Source organism: Macaca fascicularis, chromosome 6 (genome assembly GCF_037993035.2).
Source record: "Macaca fascicularis isolate 582-1 chromosome 6, T2T-MFA8v1.1".
Taxonomy (NCBI): Eukaryota; Metazoa; Chordata; class Mammalia; order Primates; family Cercopithecidae; genus Macaca; species Macaca fascicularis.
This window is the reverse complement of record NC_088380.1, coordinates 161181620-161199407: the sequence shown is the minus strand read 5'-3', so window position 1 is coordinate 161199407 and position 17788 is coordinate 161181620. Positions and strand designations below refer to the sequence as shown.

Genomic DNA, 17788 nt, shown 5'->3' with positions numbered 1-17788 from the left:
TAATATAAAGATGAAAGGTAAAATTCATGCTAATAACTTAAAGTTTTAATTTTTCTACACTGAGAACACTAACTAGCAAGTAAAAATACACCATGACAAGGCTAGAGAGAGACCAGGAAAAAAAGGAAACAGTTTTATATTCGTGTCTTTCCTCCCTGCACTTACTTTCTGCCTTTTGAACATGGGGTCTGCATTTGCATTTTACACGCCCAGCAAATTATGGAGCAAGCCCTGCCCTCCAGGCTCACCTCCCCCCAAGCTGCAGCCGGGGGCTCCACGGGTGGGTAGAATTTGGGCAGGTCCCAGGCTATCTTCGTCATAAACCACTTGAAACTTTTGCAGTTAAGGGAGCTGCGGAGCTTTTTCTGGGCGGCGACATCCCCAGCGGAGAGGTGGCGGTATTCAGGCCGGCGCTGGTAAATGTACTCGGCGTACTCATCCATCCACACTTCAGCCACCCGCTTAAGGTTCTGTGGGGCAAGAGGCAGTGGAGGGGTCAGTCTCTCCAAGAAGCCAAAGCCAGGCAGTGGGGTGAAAGGGTCCTGGCAGGTTGAGGTCAACCCTTCTTATTTTATGTTGCATCAGAAATCCCAGCCCCACCATGAGTTTAGGCCTTCTGTATTTCTATGTATCATTATGCATGTTTTAAGGGTTTCACAGCTTAGAGTTGGCCCATAGGCTGCTGTTGTTTTGCCTGCCCATCTTCCATCCCCTCTTCTTCTAGTGATAGCTCCTACTGATTTTTCCTCTGGGCAGCCACCCTGTCTCCCTGTCAGCTCATGTGGCAGGAGGAAAGGCATGGACCCAGCCTGGCTAATGTGAATACAGGTGCCCCTGGTGCAGGGGCTGGTCAAACAGCAGACCCATTCCCTGAGCCCCACCAATCACAATCAACAGGCATCAGCCTTGGGATTTTTGCAGGAACCATTGGAATAATCGCTCTGTTTCTGCTTGGATTGCTGGGTAAGACAGGATGACAGGCAGAGCTCTTGGGCCATATGGCCTCCACACAAGGAGAGCCTGTCCAAGGATGAAATCAACCCAGAATGAAGCAGAGCGGAGGGCTGGATCCAGGAATGCATTCCGCCTTTTAACACCAGAATCCAGCCATGTCTGAAGCTAGAGCTACCTCAGACTTTCCAGTTACAGGAGCCTGTATATTCTCTCTTCGCTAAGCCAGGTTGATTTGGCTTTTTGTCATTTTTGACTAAGAGTTTTGACCAAGTTATGTGATAAAGGCAAATGATAATTTGAAACCAAAAGGTTTAGAAGTGGGAATTTCTAATAATCCTTTGAGGTGCAAAGGTTGCTGCTACTTTCTTTTTTTTTTTTTTTTTTTTTTTGAGACGGAGTCTCACGCTGTTGCCCAGGCTGGAGTGCAGTGGCGCGATCTCGGCTCACTGCAAGCTCCGCCTCCCGGGTTCCCGCCATTCTCCTGCCTCAGCCTCCTGAGTAGCTGGGACTACAGGCGCCCGCCACCGCGCCCGGCTAATTTTTTGTATTTTTAGTAGAGATGGGGTTTCACTGTGGTCTCGATCTCCTGACCTTGTGATCCGCCCTCCTCGGCCTCCCAAAGTGCTGGGATTACAGGCTTGAGCCACCGCACCCGGCCGAGGTTGCTGCTACTTTCATCATGAAGCATAAAGAGAATCAGTTTTAAAAAATGACAGCCACATAATTGGCAAGCAGAGGCAGCAGGTGAGGAAACTGTTTGTGAGTAGACTTGGGGACAGAGGAAGAGGGAATTCTTATGTATGTGATGAAAATTCCTGATTCCATCTGCAGTGTAGACCCCACCCAGTGAGAATTTCTGATATGTGATACATCTGAGAGCAAAACTTCAGGGTTCAGGGGAAATTCTCTGCTCCAAAACATCTTTAGTCAACCCCTGGCTATTGTCCCCCCTCCCAATTTTAACTCTTCAGCTTTCAGTTTTTTCCCTATTGCAATGTAAAATTTCCTCTGAAAGGTAAAGGGGAGTTAGCACTTGAAGCTGTTATCAGTCATTTGCACCTCAGTGTGAAGGACTGCTCTAGGAGCAGGTCAGGCAGGGATCCCAAATGTTTAAATGTCTTCTATAAAAAGCCGAATAGTAAATACTTAGGCTGTGCAGACCATATGGTCTCACCTCTGATGTAGCTATAAAGCAGCCATAGACACCATATAAATGGTGTGGCTGGGTTCCAATAAAACTTATGGATACTGAAATTTGATTTTCATGTATCACAAAATATTCTTCTTCTTTCGATTCCCGTTCCCTCTAATGATTTAAAAATGTAAAAACCATTCTTAGCTCACAGGCCATACAAAAACAGGTTGCTGACTCTTGAGTAATGGAGAAGGAAGCCAACATGAGGGAGGCCCCTGCACTGGAGACAAAATTCACCAGCTCCGCCATTTTGCTGGCTCTGAGTTGGGGGCCAGGAAACAGCTGAATTTCCTTGTTGCTACCTAGTTCTTCCTGAGTGCTGAAGAGTCCACAGTGGGTTAGAAAACAGCTCAGGAACTGTTTATTCCCACCAGGCCCCTGCACAGAAAAGGCTGTGTTTAATTTAAAACTGTGCTAGAGGAAGTTGAAGGCCTAACAGAGATTGTATACATGAACACTCTAAAACACAATATTTCCTCTGCTTTTTCCAGTATGCCCACCAGGCTCTTTTAGCTCACTGTCTGAGTCCCAGGGGTAATGAGGAACTGCTGTAGTTTCACTCCAACTGAAAGCACGTCCGGCCACTCTGACCATGGCCAGACTGGTTAAGAATGATACTGAAATTTACCAGTGTTATTCTTAAAGGATTGAATAACATCATATTTTAATTCTTATTATAATTACCATTTTAATTTATATTGCATAATTGTATCTTCCAAACATAGCTTGAAAAGCTCTTTCTCCCAGATTTTGAACTTTTTTTTGCTACAGTTCACTGTTTGCGCCAAAGGAAATGACTTTACACTTATTTCTCTCACATCTCCCCTTGTTAGAGACAGCAAAAGGACCTTGGGATTTTAGTGGGCTTCGGGCTCCTCATACCCCTACTCTCAACACCTTCCTGCTTCCGAGTCCCAGTCCGTCTGAGGCCCAACTGTACTTCTTGTGCTTGGATTATAGAGATTTGCCTGGATCGTTGGAGTAAGTCTCCATTTTTGTTTCACCAAGTTTGAGTAGTTTCTGTTACTGCCTTCCCTAAGATCCTTTTTCCAGAGGTAAAGATAAGAAAGATTTCAGCAAGTTTAGTAAACAATGTAAGACTGGCTACTTGTCCCTGAGGCAGGCAAGCTGGTGGACTGCTCATCCTTCCTGAACTGCTTCTACCACAAGGCTGTCCGGCTCTTTGTCCTTCCGGAGTCGTACAATCTCAGTTTCTCTATCTGGCTCTCTCAGAGCTATTAGGACAACTCTCAAATCTATCAAAATGATCATCTAGGGGACAATGCTCTAGAAGGCTTAGGATGTGGCTATTAAAACATTGAGCACCTTTTTTTTTTTTTCCCCAAGACAGAGTCTTGCTCTGTCACTCAGGCTGGAGTGCAGTGGTGCGGTCTCGGCTCACTGCAACTTCCACCTCCCGAGTTCAAGCCATTCTCCTGCCTCAGCCTCCCCAGTAGCTGGGATTACAGGCGCACACCACCATGCCTGGCTAATTTTCGTATTTTTAGTAGAGCTGGGGTTTTGCCATATTGACCAGGGTGGTCTTGAACTCCTGACCTCAGGTGATCCGCCCGCCTTGGCCTCCCAAACTGCTGGGATTACAGGCGTAAGCCACCATGCCGGCCCACTGAACAAATATTTTAAATGTGGTCTGCAAGTAATTGAGGGTTGTTAGTCACCATACTAAAAGGCCACCCCTGATTCAGGCATCTCCGTGGTTCTGTAAACCTACACATAATCAGACCAGATGGATCAGAGTTCCTGGGGAAGAAGCCATGGGGCACCAATCAGCTTGTTAAGTGGTTTAAAGCCAAACACAGGACGTGGCTTCAGTACAGACAGCTAAAAGAGAAATATGTTAAAATGCCTAAAGACAGAATTTAGCTAAGACTTTTAAATACAACAGTCTTTATTGTTCATGTTGATGCTAAAACTAATAATAGCAGTCACTGTTTAAGGAACAATTGCTATGTGCCAGGTACCTGTCAGACCTACACGGGTTTGAATTCTGGCTCTAGTTACTTAACGTTTCCATCGCCAGCATCACATGTTTCATGTTCCCCATCCGTTAAAAACAAGTGAGAATTAAGTGAGATAAGTAAAATGTTTTGCATGCCTGGCTCGAAGGGAATTTTTATAAGCGTTACTACAGTTAGCTCTTATCCACTGAATTAATCTATAATAATCGTTCTGTAACAAGCAGGAGGCGGTAGTGTCTCTTCATCAGGTGGGCCTTTTTTTAAAAAAACAATAGCAGCAACAACAGCAGCGAACTTTCTTTGAGACATGGTCTCGCTTTGTCACCCAGGCTGGAGTGCAGTGGCACACACAGCTCACTGCAGCCTCGACCTCCCTGGCCCAAGCGGTCTTCCCACCTCAGCCTCCTGAGTACCTGGGACTACAGGCATACACCACTGCGCCCGGCTATTTTTATTTTTAGGTGAGCCTTATCAATAACAGCTGTGCAGAGGAAAATAATATTTTAGGGTTGCTCCTGGTCTGGAGTTGGAGTGTCCCTATGGTCCCTTGTAGCCGGAAGAGTCGCAGTCTTGGGCGTACCGAGAGAGAGTGCGCTCTTTTCCCGCCTGGCACCTTCCTCAGGGAAGAACGCGATTCCTGCTTCAAGGGGCTGAACCTAGAACCCACCCCCGGCGTCGGATGGGGCTGTGGGCAGCGCGGATGGCTGTTGAGGGCGTCGTTAGGCTCTGCTACCACTGGAGGGCACTGCCGGCTCTCCTTTGCCTCCACGCGGCCCCTGACACTTTCCGGAGCTCAGCTCCCACCCAAGGATGGCGCTCGGGGAGACGCGCGGCCCCTTTGAGCCTCTCGGCTTTCCTTGTAAGTCACGGGACAACGCTCTTCTAGGACCCGGGAGCCACAATTCTACACGTCAAGGTTGTCAAGTGACGAGGGAGGAGGAGGCAGCGCCCTGGACAGGAGGCAGTGCGGTCTAATGCCCACCGGCCAGCACCGGGGTCTCCTGGCGGGGGCGGGGCTCACAGGCTCCGCGGAGGCAAAGCTGTGCGGAGGGTGGGGGGTCCCTTCCAGCTTCCCCGCAAACCTCCCCGAGGCTCTTTCTGTCCTCTGGGGACCCTCCCTCCTCTTCATTTTTCTTTTGTGGTCACCTGGATTTATTTATTTTTTCCCCAATACATTTAATATCAAAAACAAAAACAAACTCTGGCTAACAGATTTCCATGTGCAGTCAGTGGCCAATTTAATTGAAGCAATGATTGATACAAACCATTTTAAGGCAGTGAAACAGTTTGACATGCAGAGGTTTTGGCAGTGAGAGTGGACAGGGGGTGAGGAGAAGAGAAAGACACTGACATTTATAAACTCCACTTCCCCTGCAGAAACTTAATATGCAAGCTTTCCCAAACACACCACACCACACCACCTGTATTAATACTTATCTGACAGGTTTCTTCACGTCACCTCTGATGTAACTTTGCACCTACTTTAGCTGTATGCTAATTCATAGTATCTGTGAAATTACAGGTTAGCTACATGAATACACATTCATTTAGAATCCATATGAACTTAAAACACATCAACAAAAAAAGTTCCTGTGTTTGCCGCCTAAGATTATCCCCTCTGTCACACTTGGGGAAACAGTATCACCCCCTTAATTCTCCTGGCAATGCTGAGAGTTGGAAATAATTAGCTCTCTTTAAACAAAGGAGGAAACACAGGTTCAGAGGAGTTAAGCAACCCTCCCCAGGTCACACAGCCAATGAATGGTTAAGTAGGGATTTAAGGGAGTTCTTTTAAATTGGATTTCACCTGGAGAATGGGGGCACATCCTCAAACCCAGAGATCACATAACACAGTCTAGGGCCCCAGGGTGACTCAGTGCAGCTGGTGGTCCTAGGCCAACCCCTTCTCCCCCTCAGGAAAGCCACCACCTTACCCGGGCCAGGCTGACTCCGGCCGGGACCTTGTAGGGCACACACTTCCTGTAGATATGGCCCACCCTGGAGCAGGGGATGTCCTCCATGCGGCCCCCACACATCCACACCTGCATGGCAAGAAGGGAGAGAGATTATGACGTTTCTGCTTCCAGTTCACCATCCCTCCAGGCCAGCATCCCTTAATGCACTCAGCAAAAGCATCAGCCTGGATTGTCTACTGAAGCCTAGATCACAGACCTAATGACGTGGGAAAACACAGTAATATAATAACAGCAGTAAAAACAGCTGACAGCACTGAGTTCTTACCATTGCCACACACTATGCTAAGATGGTCACATGCACAACCACACTTAAGTCTCATCAGAATACCTATGAAGTAGGTAGTAAGATTTTACAGATGCTGAAACGGAGGCTCAGAGAAGCTAAGAAATGTGTCTAAGGTCACAGAGTAAGTGGTGGAGCCAAAATGCAAACCCTGTTTTAGCTGACTTCAGAGTCTGAGCTATGGAGTGCTGTGTTGAGAATTCTAGGGTGGCATTGGGGGATCAGTGGGAAGGACCTGGTGGTCACAAAGTGACATCAGCCACAGCACAAGTAGTCAAGGTGGCACACAGGTTCCGTAGATTTACTGACACATATTTATTTTCCTCTTGGATCTATAAGCCTCTCGCTGGGTCTCCCTGAGCAGTTCCATCAGCCTCCCTGCCCTGCGTTCTCTGAGTCGGCCTCGCTAGGCTGTGCAGCTGGGTCTTGCCGCAGTGTGGGATCTGATGGTTCTCTTTAAGTCCCTCTCCCAGGGAGGAGTATCTGACATTACAGAGAGCTCCTGAGTTTGCCCACTGGGCTGACAGCAACTTGGAAATCTGAACATGTACAGCCAATACTGACTCATACCCACTGAGGGGCCCAGACTACACAGACTCTCCTTGGCAGGCCTGGGTTTGAATCGTGACTCAGTCACTTACCCACTTTACGACTTTGATCAAGGTATTTAACTTCTCTGAGACTCGGTTTCCTGTAAAGAAATAGAGGAGGCAGGACTGGAAGATGAGCTACTGCGTGTAAAAGGGTTTAGCGCAAGACCTGGTGCATACACAGGGCACAGCAGTGATCAGTCAGCTGAGACCCCAGCCTCCGAAGTAGCCTCACAATCCCTGCCTCCTCCTATTTGTGCCCCAGTGTAGATGCCTCCCAGTGAGTCACATGAAGACTGACCTGTGTAACCCACAGGATACTGCAGAAATGATGGTCATAAAGATGCCAGGGCTTCCACCTTTCTCTGTGGGACTGCTGGCTTTGGAGGAGCCAGCTGCCATGTTTGAGGACACCCAAGCCATTCTATGGAGAGGTCCATGGGGTGAGAGCTGAGGCCTCCTGCCCACAGCACTAATTTGCCAGCCAGTTCAGTGAACCAGCAAGAAGCAGAGGTGGTGGTCACAGTCAAGCCTGCAGATGACTGCGGCCCTGGCTCATGGCCTGACTATTCCCCTATGCGAGACCCAAGGTGGAGCTATCAAACCAGCCGCTCCCAAATCCCTGGCGTAGGGAAGCACGGTCATCATAACTGTGTATTGTGTTAAGATGGATTCTCGGGGTAATTTTTCCTGGCATAGGTAACTAACATGGGAGATGGTTTCAGGTGGCGATGGCAGAGCAGGGCCATTGCATAGACTTGTTGTGAGGATGTATGGAATATGAGAGATGCTACTTTATGCTCCCCAGTCAGGGAAAGCCTCACTTTGGAGGGGATGTTTGAGGTGGAACCGAGAAGGTGAAAGTAAAGGCAAGGGAACAGGTGAGAGAAGAGCAAGTGCAAAGGCACCAGGGCAGGGCCAGGCTTGGCATAGTCAAAAAGAAAGCCAGGGCAGGAGCAGAGGGAGAAAGGGGAAGAGGGACGGGAGGGGAGGCCAGAGGGGCTCCCACAGGGGCCTCACAGGGCAGATGAAGGAGTCTCCACAGAAGGTCTTCAGTGAGGGAGATACACAATCCACTTACATCTTACAAAGATGACTCTGCCTGTGGGCTGGAGAACAGCCTGAAGGGGCAGGCCCGGGGGAGAGAAGGCCTGGGAGGCTCTTGTAGTCATCCTGATATGAGGCCATCCTGACCCTGGGCGAGGGGTGCTGAGGCGATGGGGGGACACAGCTGGATTCAGGACATTATCATTAATCTCGCTACCATATGCTCTCGTTTGTGGGGTGGGGGGCAGGAATGGGGACATCTGCAAACCAGATTCTGTGCAAAAGTGCTCTTTTCAGTTGGAACTGCTCGATGAGGTCGTGGGGATTGGGCTTCACGTCTTGATTGATTCAGGGACTCTAGAAGGGCTTGCTCTTCCACCTGGCTCCTAAAAGGTCCTTTGTCCCCCACTACTTCCTGCTATCTCCATCCTCAGCCCAGATGTACTCTGGCCCTCCTGAGAGGGGATATGCACAGGGCTGCAATTAGTGGAAGTGCTGCCTGGAGAAATGCAATTATATTCTGATCTTGGGGGAGAAAAAAAAATCCAGCCAGTCAATAGAACAGAACATTGGTCTTGAGATAATGGGCTCCTGATGGTAGATTAATGTCAAGGCCAAGCCAAGAAGTTTATTTTCAAAGCAGGAGATATTGATCAGGCGCCAGCATCCCATAACAATAACTCTTCCTTTATACAAAGTGATTGATGTGGAAGTGATGCTTTTGTCTGGCGTGTATCGCCCAGGTCACCGCTGGGCTGCCCTCTGTCTTTCAGGTGGTGCAGTGGCCCTGAGCAGGTGGGACACTTCACCCTGCTCTATTTCTGGACGTCTCCTGGGCAGGTGACCAGGTCAGCATCCAGCTTCCTTGTCTTCATATTAAACTCGCATTAGCTAATGAGGCTGTGTGTCCAGCTCTGCTTGGCAGAGGCACCTAACTTTATGCAGGTGGATGAGACATTTCCAAATCCTTCTCTTTACTGTGACCTCTGGTTTCTTTGGCCCCAATCATGCTGGCCATCAGCCTGAAGGTTCCTGAGGGACCAGGGTGACCCTGATATGTCACAGGAGGCTTGAGGCATCTAGGATGCCCTCAGATTCCTGGGATGTCTGGAGGGTCTGGTCAGTGGGTTTACTCCGTGGCTTCCCTGCCCAGCACAGGATGGCCTGGTGGCCGACTCAGAATGTGAACTACCCCCAGGAAGACAGACATCTATGAAGCTGCTTCACTCTTGGGTCCTTTGGGAGTATCCCAGCACGGGCCACGCCCATCACTTCAGAATGTCCTCTGGCCTGACCAAGGGCCCCGTGCAGCCCTCCACCCTCACCTCATCCCACTCACTTCTCGCTCACCACACCCATTGACTCCTCTCACAGACTCTTCCCTCTGCCTGGCTACCTCCTACTCATCCTTCAGGTCCCCTTAAGAGCCACCTCCTTAGGGGCTTCTCATCCTTTTATACCTACACACAGCACCTTGTTTCATTGCCTTTTACCAGCAAGTGCAATATTAATTATTCACAGGATTATGTCCCTGGTCTAATCTCCCTGCAACAGGCATCTGTTGTTTTTGCCTGTCCAGTGCACCTTCTCCCTATTGGTGACTGTCCTCCCAACTGCTCCACCTGGGGCCTGTGACCCAGGATGGCCAGCCGGAGCACCCAACCTCCTGGGCTCTGAAGCTGGTGTAGGGCAGCGTAATGGGGTATATTTAATGGTTGCCATGTATGCTGGTGCTTGATGTGATGGCCACACACTTTCTCTGGGGGGAAAAGCGATGGGGACAACGCACTGCAGCTGCCAGTGATCACCTCTGCACCACACAGAAAGGGAGGGCCTGTCCATGAATGCAGCGAGTGCCGAGCAGGGCAGTCCCAAGAGAGGGAAACAGACACCTGTTTGAGCACCTGGAAGCAGGCCTGTTGAAGACAGCCCCCCACCCCCCACCCCCGCCGTGCCTTTTCTTGGCTATGGCTAGTTTAAGATGATGTTCTCACTTTTATATTTATTTATTTTTGAGACAGGGTCTCCCTCTGTCACACAGGCTAGAGTACAGTATCATGATCACTGCTTACTGCAGCCTTGACCTCATGGGCTTAAGTGACCCTCCTGCCTCAGCTTCCCAAGTAGCTGGGACCATAGGTGTGTGCCACCATACCTGGCTATTTTTATTTTTTGTAGACATGGAGGTCTCCCTATGTTGCCCACACTGGTCTTGAACTCCTAGGCTCAAGCAATCCCCTGACCTCGACCTCCCAAAGTGCTAGGATTACAGGCATGAGCCACTGCACCCAGCCTTTCTGTCACTTTTAACGTAAGAGTCCTTACCAACCCCTCTGGGCCCCGCCAGACACAGGGCCAGTGTTGGCAGGGGTCTCATCTGTTGTATTTGCCACTGGACCCCCAGTGCCTAGCACAGTGCTCTGCCCGTAAGAGGCACTCAGTCACGAAGGAGGAGGTGAATCAAGACTGATTCAAAATCTTGGGCATAGGGACTTGACTAGAGAGAAAGACGACCTCATTGTGTCATCCATTCTTCAGTCACCGGCTCCAGGGATGAACTGTCTTTTTTGCTTTCAGTAATCCTAGCAATAATATAAGTCATGAGCAGGGAGCCCGAGGTTTCCTTGTTTCTCGGGCAGAAAGCACCATTGCCATCTCTTTAGGGCTGGATCCTGGCTGAGTTTGTCTGGGGTGAAGTGGGACAGATGTAGGAGGCCAGAGAGAGCATCGCCATCGTGCTCCCGGCTTGCTCACCTCCCTCTTGTGACGAACAACTCTCAACTCTGCCACGGAGAGACAGGATCCCAAGACAGGAGGGGACTCTCCTTCCAAGGACATGCTGGGGTGAGGTGCTGGCCACAGATCCCAGGCCCTGTGGTGCTCATAGCCCAGGTCACTCGTCCTTTGTATCTTTAGGCTCCTCCCTTCCTTCACCGCGGAGGCAGTGACCATCCAAGACCGAGACAGACACTGCAGACTCTGCAGCCTGATTTCCCTCATACCAATCGTCACACCACCAATGCCCACTGTGTGACTTCCTGCAGGTCACTGAACCTAGGAGCCTCACTCTCCTCATCTGTGATGTGGGGGTGATGAAGGCTGTTGAGATGGCACAAGACAGCATGTGAAAAGCTGTTAGCTTGGTGCTTGACTCTTAGAGAACCGGATGACTGTTAGTCATTCCTACGTGCAGAAGTACGAGAAACACCACCACCCTGAAATTACAGAGCGCTTGTCCTCTGCCCAACAACATCACGTTTTTTCACCCTATGGCCTGATTTCCCAAATGGAGAGACTGAAGTGCAAAGAGAGAAGTATTTTTTCTTAACTAATTGGTGGCAAAACCTGCAAGTGACCAAGAGAAGGAAATTATTATTAATCTCGCTACCATATTCTCTCATTTGTGGGGTGGGGGGTAGGAATGGGGACATCTGCAACCCAGATTCTGTGCAAAAGTGCTCTTTTCAGTTGGAACTGCTCAATGAGGTCGTGGGGGTTGGGTTTCATGTCTTGATTAGTTCAGGGGCTCCAGACGGGCTCCTCTTCCAGCTGGCTCCTAAAGCGTCCTTTGTCCCCCACTACTTCCTGCTATCTCCACCCCCAGCCCAGATGTACTCTGACGGGGTCAGGTGGGGTGGGGAGAGGTCACTGTATACCATTTGGGGCCTGGCCACCCAAGAGCAACGTCCTCTCACCCAAGAGGCAGGAACAGAGTCCAGCTGGGGGCAAAGAGAAGGGGAGCTCCAGGGATGGCAGCAGCTGGATCATCTTTGACCGGGAACCCATCTTGTTCGAGATGGGGACAAATACAGGCCACCAAGATGATATTTTGCTATCCCTCTCCTTGTGTTGCTATCAGCTTTCTCCCTGCCCTGTCCCTTCAACTCCCACCCCTGTAGGGGGATGCAGCTGTCTGCTCTGGGTCCCTTGCCGCTCCACCACAGGAGTTCCCAGCACAGGAGTTCCCAAACATATCCTGCCAGCTTGTTTCCAGGCCCCTTTCACTGCCCCTGTGGCAGTCTTCTCTCTAGAAGCACCATGCCTCTAGACAAGTACAAATCTAATTGTGAAAGCCTGTTCCCCATTCATTTTCATTGCTGCTTTGATTTATTTTATTAGCAAACTTCTTTTGTGTGATGACAGGCTTCATTACAGTGTCTATAAAAGACAATTACCCGCTCTTATCTCCTAAACTGAGGGGGAAAGAAACGAGTGGTGATGTGCATTGGGAAAACACAATGGGACCAGAAAGAGAGCACAGCGGAAGGGCTCACCCATGGAGGGCAACCCGAGAGGGCAGCAGGGGCTGGGGCAGAGCCTCTCTCTGTCGAGGAAATGGCTGCCTGGAAGCCAGCTAGGAATGGCACGGCACCTGACCTGCCCAGAGAGAAGGAAAAGACTGGCAGCTGGCCACGGCTTTTGCTGTTGGCATCTCAGCTGAGGACCCCTATGAAGTTCAAACCCTGATCAGTTGCACTTGGGGGAAAGACTATAATCATAATTGCCACCAATCATTCAGCATTCACTGTGTGCTTAGGAGGCACATAGGGCAGCGGTTAGGAGCTTGGTTCTGGAATTAGAACTGAGGTCTCACCCAGACTGTTAAGCAAGTTATAAATCTGAAAGCCTCAGTTTCCTCCTCTGCAAAATGGGAAAAATTACTGTGCCTACCTCCTTAGGGTTGTGGTGAGGCTAAAATGAGGTAATGTGGAAGCTTGGAGGACACCGTGAGCTATCCATATGGTGTCCTGTGGGCATGTGGCCTGTCGCTACTGGTGGAGGGCGTCGCACGAATGCTACACAATTCCCTGCTGAAAAGAAACTCACATTACTTTGAATGTATTAGTTTGTTTTCAACAAGATATTGTTTCAAGAAGTATCACCACCATGAAAGGACAACCTCAGTCATGCTGGTTTTTGGATGTTGATGGATGCAGTTGTTAAAACAACAACAACAACAACAACAACAATAGAAAAGAACAACTTTAGTTTTAAATTTACTTCTAAATTTAAGCTGTATTTTTTTTTTTTTTTTTTTTTGAGATGGAGCCTTGCTCTGTCACCCAGGCTGGAGTGCAATGGCACAATCTCAGTTCACTGCAACCTCCACCTCCCAGGTTCAAGTGATTCTCCTGCCTCAGCCTCCCGAGTAGCTGGGATTACAGGTGCCCGCCATCATGACCAGCCAATTTTTTTATTTTTAGTAGAGACAGGTTTTCCCCATGTTGGCCAGGCTGGTCTCGAGCTTCTGGCCTCAGGTGATCCACCCACCTTGGCCTCCCCAAATGCTGGAATTACAGGTGTGAGCTACCGTGCCCGGCCTAGTATTTTTATCTGATACAGTTTTAAGCATATGTGCATCTAAATTAATAAATTAAACATATGACTATTTCAACAATATCCTTAAGTGTTTATAGTTAGTTACTTCCCCAACAAGGGGGGATGGTTACTTTACATTAGGTTTTGACTCAGATTTGGAAATACAGCAATCTCACAGCAACCTGGTGAGGGAGGCACGATCACACCCTTTACAAATGAGGAAACTGAGGTTTACTTAACACTTTACCCAGAGCTCCTCAGTGCATAAATGGCAGAACCCAAAATGGAACCTGGGGTTGGGTCCCCCAGAACTAGGCAGATCTGAGTTCCACGGAGACTGTGCCTTCCTAGGGTCTGGACCGACCCTATCATGGTCTTCTTCAAAGATCCCTAACAGCACTTGTATTGTCTGCAGAACAAAGGGGTCACCCTTGGCTTGCAATCAGGCCCTCTGCCACCTGCTCCCATCTATCACTTCCTACCCTCTTCACACTCCCTGGACTCCCTATGTGGATGCTGCTGACAACTGGCTGCAATGCATTCACTTTTCTGCCCCAGGGACTTGTGAATTTTTCTTTCTGTGACTGTTGAAACCCCAAACAAACATTAATTATCTAATTCATTCATTCATTCATGATCTGGTCATTGGTCAGTTTTGTTCTAAAAACCACGCTGGAAAAAATGGTACAGAAACGAACTGCCAAGGGTGGACCAAAGATATAGAGCCTTGAAAGCCAGGTGAAGGTGTTGGAACTTGTTGGCCAACCTGCCAACCAACCTGCCCATTTCCTCTGTCCTTCCACACCCACGCCTGAGCATCCTCTCTCCACAACCTCCCACCCATTCAGTACAGCTGCCATTTTCAACCTTGAGCCTCATCGGAGGCACCTGGAGGGCATATTAAAACACAGCTGGCTGGGCTCCACAGCAGCGTCTGACTCAGCACCCTGGGGGGAGCCCAATAATCTGCATTTCTAGTAAGTTCCCAGGTGATGCTAATGCTGCTCATCCAGGGATCACACTTTGAGAGCCACCGCATACTGGAATGGTGACAACCTCTCAGGTGACTGTGCCTGCCAGTTCACAGTATATTTCTTAACAGCCCTGTGAATTTGGGACTATTGGTGCCCCTTTGTAGATGAGGAAATACAAGTTCAGGAGAAAGGGCAGATGAGTCCAAGGTCTTACAGAGAGTTTGTTCCAGAACTGGGCCTGGAGCCAAGGCCTTTTGACCTGTCTTGCCAGCCTCTTTCCACTCTTGTCTTCCTGCAACCACAGCCCGATCACAATAACCACAACCACGCTGACATTAACAGCTATCATTTAGTGATCATTTATTATGTTCCAGGCACTGAGTTAAGCTTTTAATATATTTTGGCTAATATCATGCTCACAACTGCACTATGAAGTAAAGATTATTCTATCCCCTAAATAATATAAAGAGGAGAGGTTAAGTCACTTTCCCAAGGTCACACAGCCCCTAGCTCATTGAATTTGCACTAGAACCCAGGCAGTTTGATGATGAAGCCATGTATGTAATAGTGTGCTGTTCTGCCTCCTTACCTGAGGGTTATGATCAGAACAGCTGCCACTTACTGAGTACCTCCTGTTTGGTTAGCTCCAGGCCAAATATATGTATCATCCCATTTAGTTCTTACAACAAACTTTTGAAGAAGTTATTTTATTACCATTTTTAGGGAAGAAAGAGCCAAGGCACCATGAGGTAGGTGTGTGCTGATTAGGGAGTAACACACACACAGGCGACTCTCGGACCATTGAGCTGCCTCCTTGGAGGAGTGGTGGGAGAAGCAGGCTCCCAGGCAGGGACACTCATGGAATTTCAAATGGCTTGCTGAGAGCCATGAGCAGAACGCCTTCCCTGTTCCCAGCAGACGGCTCTTGCACAGGCTGGGCACGTGTGGCCCCAGGACAAAAATGCTGCACGTATCAGACCATATTTCCAGCATCCTTGGATAACACAGGGAATGAAAGAAATGAGGATCAGGTTCCTGGCAGCCGCGCTGCAGCTGTCCGAGGCAGAGGGTGCTGGTAGGGGCAGGGAAAAGGATGGGGAAATGCATTGCCATACAGGTGCCCGGTGGTGGCCCTGGATCTCCTTCTGGTGCTTGGGCTGGCCTTTGGCAATCATTTCTCCCTCCTGTGTGGCAACTTAACCCCTCTCAGGGCTGGTCCTGACCTCTGGGCCCTTCCTGGGACACGGGCCTCTCTCTAGACTGGATACACCTTTTCTCTACTCTTATCACCAGGCGGAATGAGATGAGCACTGGGCTTGGAGCCAGGGCATCTGGGATTTAGCCCTAGCACTGCCACCTTCCAGCGGAGGGACCCTGCCCCGTCACCTAACCGCTCTGGGCATCAGGTCGCAATATTACCCTTGCTCAGCTTCTGGGTGTGTCCTGCCTTCTTTTCGCACATCCTGTTTCACTTAGTCTTCTTGATACGACTGAGTTTTATGGAAAAAAAAAATCAGAGTTTTTTTTTTTTTTTTTTTAAAGTCTGTCCATGTAGCCTGGGACTGGGCTAGCCTTTCAGTAACCATATCAGTATCACACAAAGCCAGCCCCAGTCTCCTGTGAGTCTTCATTCCTCTACCGAGAGAATGGATTTTCCTCTCAGAACGAGCTCAAAGATCTTCCTGACTTCTGCAGTGGAGGGTGTCCTCCCTCTCGTCCCCTCACATGGCTTTCTATCACCCCCTTGCTCTGCAAGCCTGCCTGATGGAACCCTCGTACCTGTCTCCATTTTGCCAAGGACAGTGGGGCCCACCTCTGCCTCCTGAAGCAGACCCTGCAGAGTTACTCCTGACCTCAGGCCTTCCCTGGGAGTCTCGCACTGCTGACTTGTGCAGAATCTCATCTCAGAGCTTGCAAATGGCCCAAACAATGTGCTGGAATGTATATGGATGGAGGGTGGGCTGGGAGTGCTGAGAACCCAACATTTTCTTCTTTTTTTTTTTTCCTTTCTTTTGAGACAAGTTCTCACTCTATCACCTAGGCTGGAGTGTAGTGTCATGAACATGGCTTACGGCAGCCTTGACCTCCCAGGCTCAAGCAATCCTCCCACCTTAGCCTCCCAAGCAGCTGGGACTATAGGAGCACAGCACACCATCATGCCCAGCTAATTAAAATAATTTTTTTTTTTTTGTAGAGATGAGGTCTCAGTGTGTTGCCTAAAGCTGGTCTTGAACTTTTGGGCTCAAGCAATACTCCTGCCTTGACCTCCCAAAGTGTGAGAATTACAGGCATGAGGCACTGCACCTGGCCCCTTCTTATAACTTTTCCTGGTTACAGAAGTAATACATACTTATGATGAACACATTCAATGTTATAGACACACATTAGGTAGAAAGAGACGGCTATACTCTGAAGCCCTCCCACCCCCAATGGCCAACAGGGACAAAGGCTTCATGGCACTGTGAGTCATTTTCAGAAGTGAGATGGGCTGGGTGCAGTGGCCCATACCTGTAATGCCAGCATTTTGGGAGCCCGAGGCAGGAAGACTGCTTGAGGCCAGAAGTTCAAGACCAGCCTGGGCAACGTATGGAGACCCCATCATTACAAAATATTAAAAAATTAGCTGGGAGTGGTGGTGTAGACCTGTAGTCCCAGCTACTTGGGAGGCTGAAGTGGGATGACTGCTTGAACCCTGGGGTGCTGAGGCTGCAGTGAGTTCTGATCACATCACTGCCCTCCAGCCTGGGCAACAGTGTGAGATCCTGTCTGAAAAAAATGTTTTTTTGTGGAGACCTCCAATTTATTTTATGTAATATTTTCTCGTTTAGATATGCTCTAACTTATTTATCCCCAAAGGATGTGCATTTGGGTCATTTTCAATCTTCTGCTATGGTAAGTGACACTTCAGCAAATAAATCTTTGCTCACTGCTGTCTGTCTTGGATAAACTCCTGGGCATGGAATTTCAGGTCAAAGAATGTGCTTGCTCTGAAATGTAATGGATTTTGCCAAATTGCTATCCACAAAAGATAGATCCACTTACATTGCCCCAAAGCCTACATTTTTCTCACTTAATTTGGTCACATTGTCCTGGTTGGATACGTTCTGTCTCCTGTATCTCATAGTTGGAGATATCCTAACTGTGGCCTCCTGGGGACACTGTGCAGTTTCCTTTCTGCTCATCCTGCTGCCTCCACCCCTAACCCAACACAACCCCTCATATCTGTGTGTATCAGAGGGCTTTCCACACAGCATCTCATTTGATCCTATCTTGCGGGGTATGAAGGAAAATCGTATCAGCACAATCTGGGATGTGAGGAGTGGAGGTCAAACAACTGGTCCAGGGTCCTAGGACGGAAGGAGAGCCTCCTTGCTGAGCACCTTTCCCACCATACACCATTGTCCAAAGATGGCCTCCTAAGTCTGGGAAGGGTAGTATCAAGGAGGTTTATCAGTTGGAAATGATGCCACT

At 49.0% G+C, this 17788-nt stretch overlaps 1 protein-coding gene and 1 long non-coding RNA gene across 4 annotated transcripts in view; one reads left to right on the top strand and one right to left on the bottom strand.

The window, feature by feature from the left end:
• The window catches only part of GALNT10 (polypeptide N-acetylgalactosaminyltransferase 10), a 239078-nt gene that overhangs the window by 11601 nt on the left and 209689 nt on the right, over window positions 1-17788 (bottom strand). Inside the window, exons 8-9 of one of the 3 annotated variants that reach the window (XM_005558350.4) lie at window positions 6063-6170; window positions 249-470 (exon numbers count right to left, since the gene is read on the bottom strand). In XM_005558350.4, the coding sequence (XP_005558407.3) occupies window positions 249-470; window positions 6063-6170 (330 nt within the window). Of the gene's footprint in view, window positions 1-248; window positions 471-5341; window positions 5637-6062; window positions 6171-7033; window positions 7079-17788 lie in introns of those variants that run through there. The other 2 variants (XM_073994637.1, XM_073994638.1) reach the window with 2 other exon arrangements.
• On the top strand, window positions 956-3598 carry LOC141407092 (uncharacterized). The gene is made up of 2 exons (XR_012414310.1): window positions 956-1305; window positions 1616-3598. It is a non-coding gene; the product is annotated as an uncharacterized lncRNA (long non-coding RNA).